Source organism: Capricornis sumatraensis, chromosome 3 (assembly GCF_032405125.1).
Source record: "Capricornis sumatraensis isolate serow.1 chromosome 3, serow.2, whole genome shotgun sequence".
NCBI lineage: Eukaryota > Metazoa > Chordata > Mammalia > Artiodactyla > Bovidae > Capricornis > Capricornis sumatraensis.
This window is the reverse complement of record NC_091071.1, coordinates 66,799,947-66,816,042: the sequence shown is the minus strand read 5'-3', so window position 1 is coordinate 66,816,042 and position 16,096 is coordinate 66,799,947. Positions and strand designations below refer to the sequence as shown.

The following is a 16,096-nucleotide window of genomic DNA, read 5'->3' as shown; positions in this document are numbered from 1 at the left end:
TCCTCTAGGATTGACTGGTTTCATCTCCTTGCTGTCCAAGGGACTGTCAAGTGTCTTCTCCAGCACCAAATTCAAAGGCATCAATTCTTCAGCACTCAGCCTTCTTTATGGTTCAACTCTCACATCCATATATGACTACTGCAAAAACCAGAGCTTTGACTAGACGAACTTTTGTTGGCAAGCTGATGTCTTGGCTTTTTAATATGCTGTCTAGGTTTGTCATAGCTTTCCTTCCAAGGAGTGTCTTAATTTCATGGCTGTGATCACCATCTGCAGTGATTTTGGAGCCCAAGAAAATAAAATCTGTCACTGCTTCCATTTTTTTCCCCTTCAACTTGCCATGAAGTGATGGGACTGGATGTCTTGATGTTAGTTTTTAGAACTGTAAATTTATAATAACTGAGACTTCAGTATAATAACCTATTAGACATAGCAGAAGAAAAAAATTAGTGAATTGGAATATCAGTAGAAAATTTCTGCTTGAAACAGAGATAAAGCTTTGGAAAATACAGGCAAGAGTGTGAAAGCCATATAGGACTCATTGAAAAGGTCTAACATGTATGTAGTTGGAGTCCCAATAGGAAAGGTGAGAGAGAATATGGATGGGCAAAAAGCAAGATTTGAAGAGATACTGGCTAAGAATTTTCCCGAATTAAGAAAGTCGGCAAGTCACAGTTTAATGAAGCTCTACAAATCCCAAGGATAAATAAAAGGACACCATACCTGGGCCTATTGTAATAAGATTGTTGAAGAGGGAAATAAACAGAAAATCCTAAAACCAGTCAGAGAAAAAATATATATTACCTTCAAAGCATCAAATATGACTGGCGGAAAACCTTTGCCTTCATTCAACAGAAGGGAAAGAATCCAGAAGACTGTAAAATGACACCTTTAAGGTGATAGAGAAAAACAATTGCTACCAATTTAGAATTCCATATCCAGTGAAAATATACTCCAGAAGTGAAGTTGGACTAAACTTTGAGAGAGTTCATCACTAACCAACTGGCTGGAATCAAGATTGGCAGGAGAGATATCAACAATCTCAGATATGCAGATCATAGTGTTCTAGTGGCAGAAAGCAAAGAGAAACTAAAGAGCTTCTTGATGAATGTGAAAGAGAAGAGTGAAAAAGCTGACTTAAAACTCAACATTCAAAAAACTAAGATCATGGCATCCAGTTTCATCACTTCATGGCAAATAGATGGGGAAGAGTGGAAACAGTGACGGATTTTATTTTCTTGAGCTCCTAAATCATTGCAGACAGAGACCATAACCATGAAATGAAAAGACATTTGCTCTTTGGAAGAAAAGCTATGACAAACCTAGACAGTGTGTTAAAAAGCAAAGACGTCACTTTGCTGACAAAGGTCCATATAGTCAAAGCTATGTTTTTTTTCAGTAATCATGTTAGAGTTGGACCATAAAAAAGGCTGAGTGCTGAAGAACTGATGTCTTCTAATTATGATGCTGGTGAAGACTCTTGAGAGTCCCCTAGACAGAAAGGAGATCAAACCAGTTAATCCTAAAGGAAATCAGTCCTGAATATTCATTGGAAGAACTGATGCTGAGGCTGAAGCTCCAATGTTTTGGCCATCGGACGTGAAGAGCTGACTCATTGGAAAAGACCCTGATGCTGGGAAAGATTGAGGGCAGGAAGAGAAGGGGACTACAGAGCATGAGATGATTATATGGCATCACCAACTCAATGGACGTGAGTCTGAGCAAACTCCAGGAGATAGTGAAGGACAGGGAAGCCTGGTGTGCTGCAGTCTATGGAGTTGCAAAGAGTTGGACACAAGTTAGCAACTGAATGACAATGACAACAACAAATCAATTGGTACTAAAAGAAATACTGAGTTATTCTTCAGGAAAAATGATCTTAGAAGCAAAGTGGGCGAGAGTGAGTGAAGAGTAAAAGAAACAGTAAATGTGTGGGTAAAAAATAAATATTGTCTGAAAGAGGAGAGTGAAAAAGTTGGCTTAAAGCTCAACATTCGGAAAACTAAGATCATGGTCCTGGTCCCATCACTTCATGGCAAATAGGTGGGGAAACAGTGGAAACAGTGGCTGACTGTTTTTCTGGGCTCCAAAATCACTGCGGATGGTGATTGCAGCCATGAGATTAAAAGATGCTTACTCCTTGGAAGGAAAGTTATCACCAACCTAGAGAGCATATTCAAAAGCAGAGACATTACTTTGCCAACAAAGGTCCGTCTAGTCAAGGCTATGGTTTTTCCAGTAGTCATGTATGGATGTGAGAGTTGGACTATAAAGAAAACTGAGCACCAAAGAATTGATGCTTTTGAACTGTGGTGTTGGAGAACACTCTTGAGAGTCCCTTGGACTGCAAGGACATCCAACCAATCCATCCTAAAGGAGATCAGTCCTGGGTGTTCATTGGAGGGACTGATGTTGAAGCTGAAACTCCAATACTTTGGCCACCTGATGCGTAGAGCTGACTCATTTGGAAAGACCCTGATGCTGGGAAAGATTGAGGGCAGGAGGAGAAGGGGACAATGGAGGATGAGATGGTTGGATGGCATCACTGACACAATGAACATGGGTTTGGGTGGACTCCAGGAGTTGGTGATGGACAGGGAGGCCTGGTGTGCTGCAGTTCATGGGGTCACAAAGAGTCAGACATGACTGAGCGACTGAACTGAACTGAACTGAAAATAATAATAATTTTATAACCAATGACCATAGCTGCTGTGCTCAAGTTCTGTTGTGTATTACAATTCCTGAAGGCTGCTCCTGGTCAATGACTGAAAGCATCAGGGAGACTAAGGCAGGCCCATGCTGGGGGTCATTGAACTCTTCTGATGGTTGACTTTGGGTCAAGGACTTCCTGAGAGCCTTGCAAACTTTCCTTAGATGGCATGTTAATCTAGGTCACTTTCACTCAACCTTTCTTCCTTCTCTATTAAACCCAGGTTCAGACTTCAGTTGCAGTCTGGATTACTTGTCAATTTCTCTCATAGGCATTTTCCCTCATAAAATCTTTATACATTTACACACTGCTATATTTAAAATGGATAATCAACAAGGACCTACTGTATTGAATAGGGAACTCTGTGCAGTTATGTGGCATCCTGAATAGGAGGGGAGTTTGGAGGAGAATGGATACATGTATATGTATGGCTGAGTTCTTTGCTGTCTGTTTGAAACTATCACAACATTGTTAATCGGCTATCAGTTCAGTCAGTTCAGTCACTCAGTCATGTCTAACTCTTTGCAACTGCAGCATGCCAGGCTTCCCTGTCTATCACCAACTCCCGGAGCTTGTTCAAACTCATGTTCATCGAGTTGGTGATGCCATCCAACCATCTCATCTTCTGTCATCCCCTTCTCCTTCTGCCTTCAATCTTTTCTAGCATCAGGGTCTTTCCCAGTGACTCAGTTCTTCACATCAGGTAGCCAGAGTATTGGAGTTTCAGCTTCAGCATCAGTCCTTCCAATGAATATTCAGGACTGATATCCTTTAGGATTGACTGGTTTGATCTTCTTGCTGTTCAAGGGACTCTCAAGAGTCTTCAACATTACAGTTCAAAAGCATCAATTGTTTGGTGCTCAGCTTTCTTTATAGTCTAGCTCTCACATCCATACATGACTGCTGGAAACACCATAGCCTTGACTAGAGGGACCTTTGTCAGCAAAGTAATGTCTCTGCTTTTTAGTATGCTGTCTAGGTTGGTCATAGCATTCCTTGCTGCAGTCACCGTCTGCAGTGATTTTGGAGCCCCAAAAAATAAAGTCTGCCACTGTTTCCATTGTTTCATCTATTTGCCATGAAGTGATGGGACTGGATGCCATTATCTTTGTTTTTTGAATGTTGAGTTTTAAGCCAACTTTTTCACTCTCCTCTTTCACTATCAGCAAGAGACTTTAGTTCCTCTTTGCTTTCTGCCATAAGGGTGGTGTCATCTGCATATCTGATGTTATTGATATTTCTCCTGGCAATCTTGATTCCAGCTTGTGCTTCATCCAGCCTGGCATTTCACATGATGTACTCTGCATATAAGTTAAATAAGTAGCTATAGTCCAATATGAAATAAAGTTTTTAAAAAACCTTTGTGTATTTAGAAAAATTATATAAATCATCAAGCCAAGTTCATTGAAGCCAGACTGAAATTTGGTTCTCTCTCTCAAAAGCTTTGTACATAGAATTGGCATCTGCTTTTCAAAGACTTGGATGAATACAGTAGAATTACATATATGAGAAATAGTACAAAAGACAGGAGGCAGTAATTGGAGTAAAAGTGTTACAAGGTCCTTGTATTAACTAAGTGATGAAGAACTAATTTAAGACTGTAATATATAAAGTCAAGAGAAAATAAAAAGAAGAAATGTACAAATAAGCGAACATGGTGGAAATAAAATAATAAATACCTGAAAAAATTAAAGAAGGCAAAAAAAGGAGAAAAAGAATAGCTGGCATAAATAGAAAGCTAGTAATAAAATGTCCCATGCAGAATTGTTCTTATATGGTTTTTATCTTTGATGTTATGCTTTTAGAAAGGCCATTTACACTGTACCAGAAATGGTTATCTACATCTTATAGTTTTATTTTTAACATTTATATTATAATTCTTCTGGAATTATTCTAAAATAACATATGAATTAGGATTCCAGCTTCTTTTTTTTTTAATCACTTCTCAAATGATTACCCAATAATCTTAGCTCCACTTGTTTTTTTAAAATTTTTTATTGGAGTATAGTTATAATGTATTAGTTTCATGTGTACAGCAAAGTGAATCAGTTATATGTATATGTGTGTGTATATACACACATACTTTTTTTTAAGATTCTTTCCCCATATTGGCCATTATACAGTATTGAGTAGAGTTTTCTGTCAGCCCCACTTTTTAAATGAATTATGTTTTGTCTACTGATTTGAAGTGCCAACCAATTTTATCAAATATTAAATTCCTAAGTAAACCCAAGTATAAATTAGATTACTGTATTTATCCATAGCCTAGGACAATGCCTGGCATTTAATAGGTGTTCAATAAATTTGCTGAATGAATGAGAACTAAAGAGAGAAAATCCCATTTTTGTCTTTAGAGAATTTGTAATCTAAATGCAGAGATAGGAACAATACAGACAAAAGATCAGGAATTTATAGTCTAATGGCAGAGACAGACAAAAGATAGGACCAATGCGGATGAAAGATAGGAAAATGTTATTTCAGTTAAGTTTGGTAGAAGTTTTAATTTGAAGGAGTTTTAATGTGATTCAGGGAGAATTGAGAGTCATTAATTTTGGGGACGAGAATCATTATCATGTGAGAAGAAGATATTTTGGCTACTCTTGGAGGGCTACATTGTCAAGGGGTAAGGTTCTCCATCCTGTCGTGAGAGATCCTAAGCCACATAAACGTGTAGAATGGAGCAGAGCTGTCTGAAGGCATGCTGCTGGCCTTTTTAAACTTTTTGGTGGAAATGCCTTCCAAATATGGGATTCTGAGGCTCTCTGTAACCATGAACATGTTGTGTTTGGTAAAAAGATAAAACAGATTTTTTTTCTGTTTTTCTCAAAAAAATCTTAAAATACCAAACTTTACCTATGAAAGCAGAAAACAGAATATAATGCATTTATGTTTATCATGCACAATGGACATTTAGATTTTTGAAGTAGTCTGACAGAACTGTGTACATACAAGTTCCACTAGCCAATAATGTCTTTCATCTCCTTGATTCCCAGTCAGGTTTTCGTAAAAGAGTATTAATGTCAGACATAGAAATTATTACAGGAAAAATAATTTGTTATTTTGTAAAGAACATCTTTTGTAATATTAGAAACTAAACACACTATTCTCTTAATATTTTGTTCCTAGGATGGATAGACTCAGATAATAATTATTGACATTGTTAGCTAATTGCTAACTACATACCCCTTAAAAAATTTTAGAAGGGCAATGAGGTTGAGTGTATTTTGTATTATTGATTTCTTCTTCTTAAGAGATAACAGATTTATCCTGTTACAATGTTTGGAGATTTTATTTTATATTAAAAAAATATCTTCCTTGTGACAGCCCAGTGAGTCTAACAGTTATGATACGAGATTTGCTTATAGTCTATCTTACTAATACCTAAACCAGTATCTCATGTTATATATTATCAATAGAGAAAGCAGTTCATAATTGCAGGATACCAGTTTGCAAATGCATATGTATTTGATGGTCTTAAAATTTATTTCCCTAGGAAACATAACTTTTGAAACAATGGTGGAAATTCTCCGAGATAAACCAAGTGGCATTAATATGGAGGGAGAATTCCTGACCACTGCAAGCATGGTTTCTATTTTGCCTCAAGATTCCAACCTTCCTTGCATTCACTTCTTTACAGGGACTCCTGATCCTGAGAGGTAAAGTCACAAATACTATAAACCAGGCAGGGAGTAGGGTAGAGTCATTAGTCTGGTCATGATTTTGTCAGGCTATATTTTTGTTGCACCAATATGACAAAAATTTTCTACTGAATGTTTTATTCAAGTTTTAGTCTGCCATTTGCATATGTATTATATAACTGTTCTCATTCTTACGGGATGAAAATGTTTATTGTTTCTGGTACATAGTTATTCCTATCCCCTCTTTCCCCAAATATATTTAAAATTGTCAAGAAAAGAAAGTAGGTTTTCTTATGCAGATTTCCATATTAAATATTAGAGGATTAGTAAGAGTAAAATGGTTTAATAATCTAGAAAATACATGTAAAACTTAAAATATCAATAGTTCAAGCTTTATCAAGTAGATTATACAGGCTATCTTGATTTAAATTGTTGGTATCTCTCATAAAACATAATGCACATTACATTTAGAAATGATCTTATGTTTGCTGTCTTTTATCTTTCATCTTACTAAAGATATCTTCAAGCAAATGGAGTGAAACTTGTGAACCCTTTATTAATACTTCTGTTTATTTTCATCCCATATCCTAATCCTCAATATATTGCACTGAGGATTGTTCTTACCCTCCAACTGTGGAGTTTGCAGTAAAAAATGAGTCATAATTTAACTTGACACTGTTATATGCCAGGCCCTTTGTCAGGTTCATGGGAATTCAAGGCTAAATAAAGCATGTCCCTTGTCCCAGAAGAAGATCCTAGGAAACCAAGGAAGATAGGCACAGGTAAAACTAGTATGACAGGAACAATCAGTGTGTTATAAATGAGTAGAAACCACAGGGAATCATAGAAGATGAAGAATAATGCTGAATATTTTTATATCGCACATACCAACTTAATACTTTTTCTTCTAGATCTGTTTTTAAGCCTTTCATATTTGTGCCGAATATTTCACAACTATTGAACACCAGCTCACCTACATTTGAACCTGAAGATTCAGTTGAAAAGAAGCTACAATTTAACATTAAGCCTGACAGAAGACATCCACTCTACCAAAAACATCAACAGGCCTTGGAAATACTAGATAATAAGACGGTATGATTAGATTATCTTTTCTGTTTATCATGAAGAATAACTTAAAGTATGATTCAATTCATATTCTGAGCTTTGGAATGTCAGCCTTCTTTCCTTTATATAAAATCGGTCTAAAAATAGTTTAGATCTTAGACTATAATAGGGCTATATTATTTTTGTATGTGTGCTCAGTTGCTCAGTCATGACCAAGTCTTTTTGACCTCATGGACAGTAGCCCACTGGGCTCCTCTCTCCATGGAATTTTCCAGGCAAGGATACTGCAGAGGGTTGCCATTTCCCCCTCCATGGGATCTTTCGAACCAAGGATCGAACTCACGTCTCCTGTGTCTCCTGCACTGGCAGGCCAGTTCTCTACCACTGAGCCACCTGGGAAGCCCTTATATTATTTTTGACCTTTGGTTAAAAATAATGGTTAAGAATGTAGTTTGAATTTTTTACAGCAATTTATTATATTAAGCATAATAACAATAGCTAAGATTTATTGAACACTTATACACCAAACACCATGGTACTGTTAAATTGGATATTTCATTTAATCTTCACAACCACTTTATCAGGTAGGTACTATTAATAGCCCCATTGTTGTTATTATTGTTGTTGAGTCGCCATGTCTTGTCTGACTCTTCGCGACCCCATGGACTGCAGCACACCAGGCTTCCCTGTCCCTCACCATCTCCTGCAGTTTGCCCAGGTTTATGTCCATTGCATCGGTGATGCCATCCAACCATCTCATCACTGTTGCCCTCTTCTTCTGCCTTCAGTCTTTCCCAGCATCAGGGTCTTTTCCCGTCAGTTGGCTGTTTGCATCAGGTGGCCAAAGGATTGGAACTTCGGCTTCAGCATTAGTCCTTCCATTGATTATTCAGGGTTGATTTCCTTTAAGATTGACTGGTTTAATTTCTTGTTGTCTAAGGGATTCTCAAAAGTCTTCTACATCACCACAGTTTGATAGCATCAATTCTTCAGCACTCTGCCTTCTTTATGGTCCAGCTCTCACAACCACACGTGACTACTGGAAAGACTATAGCCTTGACTATACAGACCTTTGTTGACAAAGTGATGTCTTTGCTTTTTAATACACTGTCTAGGTTGTCATAGCTTTCCTGCCAGAAGCAATCGTTCTAGTTTCCTGGTTGCACTCACCATCCGCAGTGATTTTAAAGCCTAGGAAGAGGCATCTCTCCCTGCTTCCCCCTTTTCCCCATCTATGAAGTGATGGGGCCAGATACCATGATCATAGTTTTTTTTAATATTTAGTTTTAAGTCAGCTTTTTTACTCTTCTCCTTCACCCTTATTCTCTTCACTTTCTACCATTAGTGTGCTATCATCTACATATCTGAGGTTGTTGATATTTCTCCTGGCAATCTTGATTCCAGCTTGTAACTCATCCAGAACGGCATTTCTCATGATGTGCTCTTCGTGTAAGCTAAATAAACAGGGTGACAGTGAACAGTCTTATACTCCTTTCTCAATCCTGAACCAGTTAGTTGTTCCATACAAGGTTCTAACTGTTGCTTCCTGACCGGCATACAGGTTTCTCAGTAGACAGTTAAGATGGTCTGGTATTCCTATCTCTTTAAGAGTTTTCCACAATTTGCTATGATCCACACAGTCAAAGGCTTTAACATAGTCAGTGAAACAGAGGTAGATGTTTTTTCTGGAATTCCCTTGCTTTCTCTATGTTCCAGCAGATGTTGGCAATTTGATCTCTGATTCCCCTGCCTTTTCTAAACCCAGCTTGCACATCTGGAAGTTCTTGGTTCACATAATACTGAAGCCTAGCATGCAGGATTTTGACCATAACCTTAGTAGCACAGGAGATGGTGGTTTGAACATTCTTTAGTACTGCCCTTCCTTGGGACTTGGGATGAGGATTGACCTTTTCTAGTCCTGTGGCCATGGCTGGGTTTTCCAAATTTGCTGACATATTGAGTGAGAATTGGACTATAAAGAAAGCTGAGTGCCAAAGAACTGATGCTTTTGAACTGTGGTGTTGGAGAAGACTCTTGAGAGTCCCTTGGACAGCAAGGAGATCCAACCAGTCCATCCTAAAGGAAATCAGTCCTGAATATTCATTGGAAGGACTGATGCTGCAGCTGAGACTCCAATACTTTGGCCACCTGATGTGAAGAACTGACTCATTTGAAAAGATCCTGATGCTGAGAAAGATTAAAGGCAGGAGGAGAAAAGGACGACAGAGGATGAGATGGTTGGATGAGATGGTTGGATGGCATCACCGAGTCAATGAACATGAGTTTGAGTAAACTCTGGGAGTTGGTGATGGACAGGGAGGCCTGGCGTGCTGCAGTCCATGGGGTCACAAAGAGTTGGACATGACTGAGCAACTGACTGACTGACTGATTAAGGGTAGCATTTTGATAGCATTATTTTTTAGGATTTTAAATAGTTCTGCTGGAATTCTATCACCTCCACTAGATTTATTGACAGCAGTGCTTCCTAAGGCCCACTTAACTTCACACTCCAGAATGTCTGGCTCTGGGTGAGTGACCACACCATCGTGGTTATCCGGGTCATTAAGATCTTTTTTGTACAATTCCTCTGTGTATTCTTTCCATCTCTTCTTGGTCTCTTCTGCTTCTATTAGGTCTTTACCGTTTCTGTCCTTTGTTGTACCCATCTTTGGATGAAATGTTCCTTTGATATTTCCAATTTTCTTGAAGAGATCTCTAGTCTTTCCGCTTCTGTTGTTCCCCTCTGTTTCTTTGCATTGTTCATTCAAGAAGGCCTTCTTGTCTCTCCTTGCTATTCTCTGGTATTCTGCATTCAGTTGGCTGTATCTTTCCCTTTCTCCCTTTCCTTTCACTTCTCTTCTTTCCTCGGCTATTTGTAAAACCTCCTCAGACAACCGTTTTGCCTTCTTGCTTTTCTTTTTCTTTGGGATGGTTTTCTCTACTGCTTCCTGTACAATATTATGGACCTCTGTCCCTAGTTCTTCAGGGACTTTATTTACTAGATCTAATCCCCTGAATCTATTTTTCATCTCCACTGTATATTCACAGGGGATTTGATTTAAGTCATACATGGCTGGCCTAGTGGTTTTCCCCACTTTCTTTAGTTTAAGCCTGAATTTTGCCAAGAGAAGCTGATGATCTGAGCCACAGTCAGCTCCAGGTGTTGTTTTTGCTGACTGTATACAGCTTCTCCATCTTTGGCTACGAAGAATGTAATCAGTCTGATTTTGGTATTGACATTTGGTGATGTCCATGTGTAAAGTTGTTATCTTAGGTTGTTGAAAAAGGGTATTTGCTATGACCAATGTATACTCTTGGCAGAATTCTGTTAGGCTTTGCCTTTGTTTTGTACACAAACTTGTCTGTTACTCCAGGTATCTCCTGACTTCCCACTTTTAAATTCCAATCCCGTATGATGAATAGGACATCTTTTTTTTGGTGTTAGTTCTAGGAGGTCTTCTAGGTCTTTATAGAGCTGATCAGCTTCTTCAGCATCAGTGGCTGGGGCATAGACTTGAATTATGTTAAATAGTTTGCCTTGGAAACGAACAGAGATCTTTCTGCTTTTTTCAAGGTTGCAGCTAAGTACTGCATTTCAGACTCTTGTTGATTATGAGGGCTATTGCATTTCTTCTATGGGATTCTTGCCCCAGCAGTAGATATAATGGTCATGTGAATTAAGTTCATCCATTTCCGTCCATTTTTGTTCACTGATTTCTAATAAATCTGAAACTTGGAGAGTTTAAGTAGCTTGCTTAGTGTATCTCACACCAAAAATTATAAGACTACTGGAGGGGAGTTAACCTGGTCTCTAAAATAATGTTCTTGATCATGTACCCTCAGATTAATTTTAACTGAATGAAAGTGACTGGACACTCCATAGACTTAAAATAATAATTATAATGAGTTGAGTTTTTTACAAAATGATAAATGCTTATATAATACTTTTAAATATAAGTATTATAAAAGATTAAATATATCACACAAAATCTCATCCCCAAAAATAAGTAGATAAATATATTTTGAGGGGGAGATAGATAGATGGGGAGACAATTCTATTATATCCATACGTCTTCAGCCTTCCTGCCCTCTTCCCTCTCTGCCCCAGAGATAAAAAAAATAGATTAGAAGGAAATGGAAGGCTTACCTAAAGGCTTTTCATAAAACTATCAGCTGATTCCTTGCAATGAAGAAAAAAGTTGGCCATCTTATACCTTTTCTCACCTGTTTCTACTAGCTTCTGATTTTTATTGTCTTTAATTACTTTTACTTTGTCAAGGTGTATATATTTATATTCTTTCTACATTAAGTGCATTTTCCTCCCAGGTAATTTTTTTTTTTCCTTTTTCTGTAGTATGTTTATATAGTTGTCATGCTTTTCTGTCTGCTCTCCCCTCCCGCCAACTTATGCTTAAAGCAGAGAGCTTTGTCTAGATCCTCTATTTGTTATATGTTCTTGACACTGCCCTGGAGGAGGACATGGCAACCCACTCCAGTATTCTTGCCTGGAGAATCTCATGGACAGAGAAGCCTGGCAGGCTACCATCTATAGTGTTACAAAGCGTCATACGTGATTGAAACGACTTAGCATGCACGCACGCTTGACACTACTTCTGTTTTTTCTAGGACCAATTTGTTTGACCTCTGACCTACAGTGTAAACACTTTCTTTGTAGCCAAGTGGTATGGAGTGAGAGGCAAGTGTTTTGTTCTAGGAGCCCATTAAGTGCACTGACTCAGGCCCAGTTCCCTGGGTCAGAAGTGTCATTCCCTCCATGGGCTTGGCTCATCCTGACTGAGCACAGTGCTGTGAAAAATGATGACCCTCTGGTTCTTCTTGCCTTTGCTCAAGTTTCTCAGTGATGTGTTTCATGAACGTCTGCTCTGGAGGGATTTTCCTTCACTCCTCCCTGAGCAGCCTCTGCACTGCTCTAATTTCTCACAATAGTTCTCAAGAATTGTCAGCGCCCTTTTCCCCTTAAATACTGCTTGTGGGAGTGAGGTGTTTTTTTTTTTTCTGTTTTGGGAGTGAGTTTTGTAGAATTACTACTAAATGCCCATTAAACTAAATAAAATTGCTTTTTGACATTTCTGCAAGTAACATTGAAATAAAATTTAAAAGAAGTTACTATTTTAGAGTTTATTTCAGTTCAGTTCAGTTCAGTCGCTCAGTCGTGTCTGACTCTTTGCGACCCCATGAATCGCAGCACGCCAGGCCTCCCTGTCCATCACCAACTCCTGGAGTTCACCCAAACTCATGTGCATCGAGTCGGTGATGCCATCCACCCATCTCATCCTCTGTCGTCCCCTTCTCCTCCTGCCCCCAATCCCTCCCAGCATCAGGGTCTTTTCCAGTGAGTCAACTCTCTGCATGAGGTGGCCAAAGTATTGGAGTTTCAGCCTCAGCATCAGTCTTCCCAATGAACACCCAGGACTGATCTCCTTTAGAATGGACTGGTTGGATCTCCTTGCAGTCCAAGGGACTTGCAAGAGTCTTCTCCAACACCACAGTTCAAAAGCATCAATTCTTCGGTGCTCAGCTTTCTTCACAGTCCAACTCTCACATCCATACATGACCACAGGAAAAACCATAGCCTTGACTTTTGTTGGACCTTTGTTGGAAAATTAATATCTCTGCTTTTTAATATGCTGTCTAGGTTGGTCATAACTTTCCTTCCAAGGAGTAAGCATCTTTTAATTTCATGGCTGCAGTCACCATCTGCAGTGATTTTGGAGCCAAAAAAAAAATAAAGTCAGCCACTGTTTCCCCATCTATTTCCCATGAAGTGATGGGACCAGAGGCCATGATCTTAGTTTTCTGAATCTTGAGCTTTAAGCCAACTTTTTCACTCTCCTCTTTCACTTTTATCAAGAGGCTTTTTAGTTCCTCTTCACTTTCTGCCATAAGGGTGGTGTCATTTGCATATCTGGGGTTATTGATATTTCTCCTGGCAATCTTGTTGCAGCTTGTGCTTCCTCCAGCCTAGCATTTCTCATGATGTACTCTGCATATAAGTTAAATAAGCAGGGTGACAATATACAGCCTTGACATACTCCTTTTCCTATTTGGAACCGGTCTGTTGTTCCATGTCCAGTTCTAACTGTTGCTTTCAGACCTGCATATAGGTTTCTCAAGAAGCAGGTCAGATGGTCTGGTATTCCCATCTCTTGAAAAATTTTCCACAGTTTATTGTGATCCACACAGTCAAAGGCTTTGGCATAGTTAATAAAGCAGAAATAGATGTTTTTCTGGAACTGTCTTGCTTTTTCGATGATGCAGTGGATGTTGGCAATTTGATCTCTGGTTCCTCTGCCTTTTCTAAAACTAGCTGGTATTAAATATTGATTGACAACAAAGTAGTGGAAAGACAGTAGAATTTGAGGGAAGAAGTGTCAAAGAGTTTGGTTCTATTTTTTAATTAATTTTTTTATTTAATTTTAAAATCTTTAATTCTTACATGTGTTCCTGGCTGTGTAAATAACTACTTTTGTGTTTTAGGGAGAGTCTGTTCTACTGGTAGTTTGTTACCATTTCTTGATTACTAAGTTGAAAATCTCATATGCTTATTGGCCTTTGGTATTTCTTCTTAAATGATTTGCCTGTTATTTTCCTTAGACTGTTTTTCAAGTGATTCTTAATTGTTTAGCTCTTTGCCCCAAAGAGGCAAAAAATGTGAATAACTTTGTTATGTAGCAAATTTTTAATCTGTTTATTTAACTTTTTTGTCAGACAAAAGTTTAAAATTTAGTCAAGTATATTTGTTACTGTAAGACATTTTGATTTCATGCTTCAAAATGTCTGCCTCACCTGAAAATAAATATAACCTCTGCATTTTCTTCTAGTATGTATGTATATTGGAGAAGGAAATGGCAGCCCACTCCAGTGTTCTTGCCTGGAGAATCCCAGGGATGGGGGTACCTGGTGGGCTGCCATCTATGGGGTTGCACGACTGAAGCAACTTAGCAGCAGCAGCAGCAGCATGTATGTGTATATTTGGAAAAAGAAAAAGTTCTTTATATGGAATTTATTTTTGCAGGTGTTATGAAGTAGGGTTCTAACTTTTTCAAAGAGGTGACCAATTATTCCAATACCATTTATAAACAAAACACATTGTTCAGATATAGAATGCAGAGTTTCTTCAGGGGAAAAAATTGCATACAATTTCATATTGAAGTACAGCTCAAAGTTAAGAGTCATGATGGAGTTCTGCTCTATAATGGTTCAAATTTTTAAAATTATGCTCACTTTTTATAACTCTCATCCTATATACTTTTTCTACCAGTACCTACCCTGTAACTGATGATGGTAATTCATTAATAACTTGAAATTGCTCCTTTCAGTAAGAATCATGACCTTTTTAACCCCTGTTGAAACAAGGAATCATAGAGAAACTGTCTTTTCTTTTAGTTATTTTTTCCCTTGAATGTTACTATTCTATTCCTTTGTTTAATCTGATAGTACTGGTCTTAAAAATAGAAGATCCAAATTCACAAAAATAGCTCAGCCTATTTTCAGCAGTCTTCCCCATTCACAATTAATATAAAAATTTCAATTGACCCATAATTTGTCTTTTATATTTCTTGCTTATGGACTAATACTACATATTTGTTATTGTCTTTTCTACTAAGAATAACTAATAGTTTGTGGTTAATAGATTAACTCAAACTAGAACAATGATTTTTCCCAAAGAATTTCATTCCTTCTTTGTTTAAAGAATAGAAGGGGAACTGAACCAGAAATTGAAACCAGAATGAACAAACCTTGTCTGTAGAGGTGATTTGGAATTTGGTTAGACGTGTGTGTGTGCGTGTGCATTCACATGCACATATGTGTCTGTGTATTTACTTATTTTTATTTTTCAATTGTTCAGGAAAAAGCCAAAACAATGTTGGACAACATGAGCAAACTGGAGAAAGAACTGTTCAAAGAGATGGAATCAATCCTTCAAAACAAGCATCTTCATGTGGATAAAATTGTTAATCCTTTTCATCAGTGTACAGAAGATGAAATTAGAATTTATAAGTCAAATGTTAGTTCTTAGTGATCACATAAATGGTCAGCAATCATCCTCAAAGTTAGAATCCATTGCTTTGGTAAATAATATAAACTTAGTTTGAGCAGATCTGACTATTCTTTAATAGCATTCAAGTGATAGTATGGCTGTTAAAACTATATATAGCTTTGACGAAATATTGAGAAAGGAAATAAGATTGGAATTAGACATATAGATCATGGATAGTCAGGTGTTGCTTCAGGTATTGACGTATACATTTTGTTAGCCATGATATCTTTAAAAAAATCACAATAATGAAATGTCCAATTCTGCATAAAGCATGAAACATTAAAATAATGTATGCCTTTATTTATTATAATTATATATTGTCCTCAATTTTCTCAGTTACAGTAAGAAAGCAAATTTTTCTTTTTAATGGAAAATATTGTCTCAACTAATAAATTTTTTGTGCTTTAGGCAAGTATTAGCCAGCTCTAGCAAAATTTTCTAGATTTACACATTGTTTTATTAGTGTTTTAATTATGCAAATTTTTTATTAAACTCAAATGTGGTCTTTGTTAAGACTTAGCTGACCAGTGAGCTTTTAGCTCTAATTATCTGGCATTCTTTCACCCATGCTCCTTACTTAGAGCTTTTCTGGGAGATCAGGACATGAAATAAGCCAAGACC

General features: G+C 37.6%; 1 protein-coding gene across 1 annotated transcript in view; it reads left to right on the top strand.

Moving 5' to 3' along the window:
• The window catches only part of SCRN3 (secernin 3), a 30,950-nt gene extending 15,273 nt beyond the window's left edge, over window positions 1-15,677 (top strand). Inside the window, exons 6-8 of the mRNA XM_068968576.1 lie at window positions 6,204-6,366; window positions 7,260-7,440; window positions 15,284-15,677. Coding sequence (XP_068824677.1) covers window positions 6,204-6,366; window positions 7,260-7,440; window positions 15,284-15,454 — 515 coding nt within the window. The 3' untranslated portion in view covers window positions 15,455-15,677. The remainder of the gene's footprint in view (window positions 1-6,203; window positions 6,367-7,259; window positions 7,441-15,283) is intronic.
• Window positions 15,678-16,096: the final 419 nt, after the last annotated feature.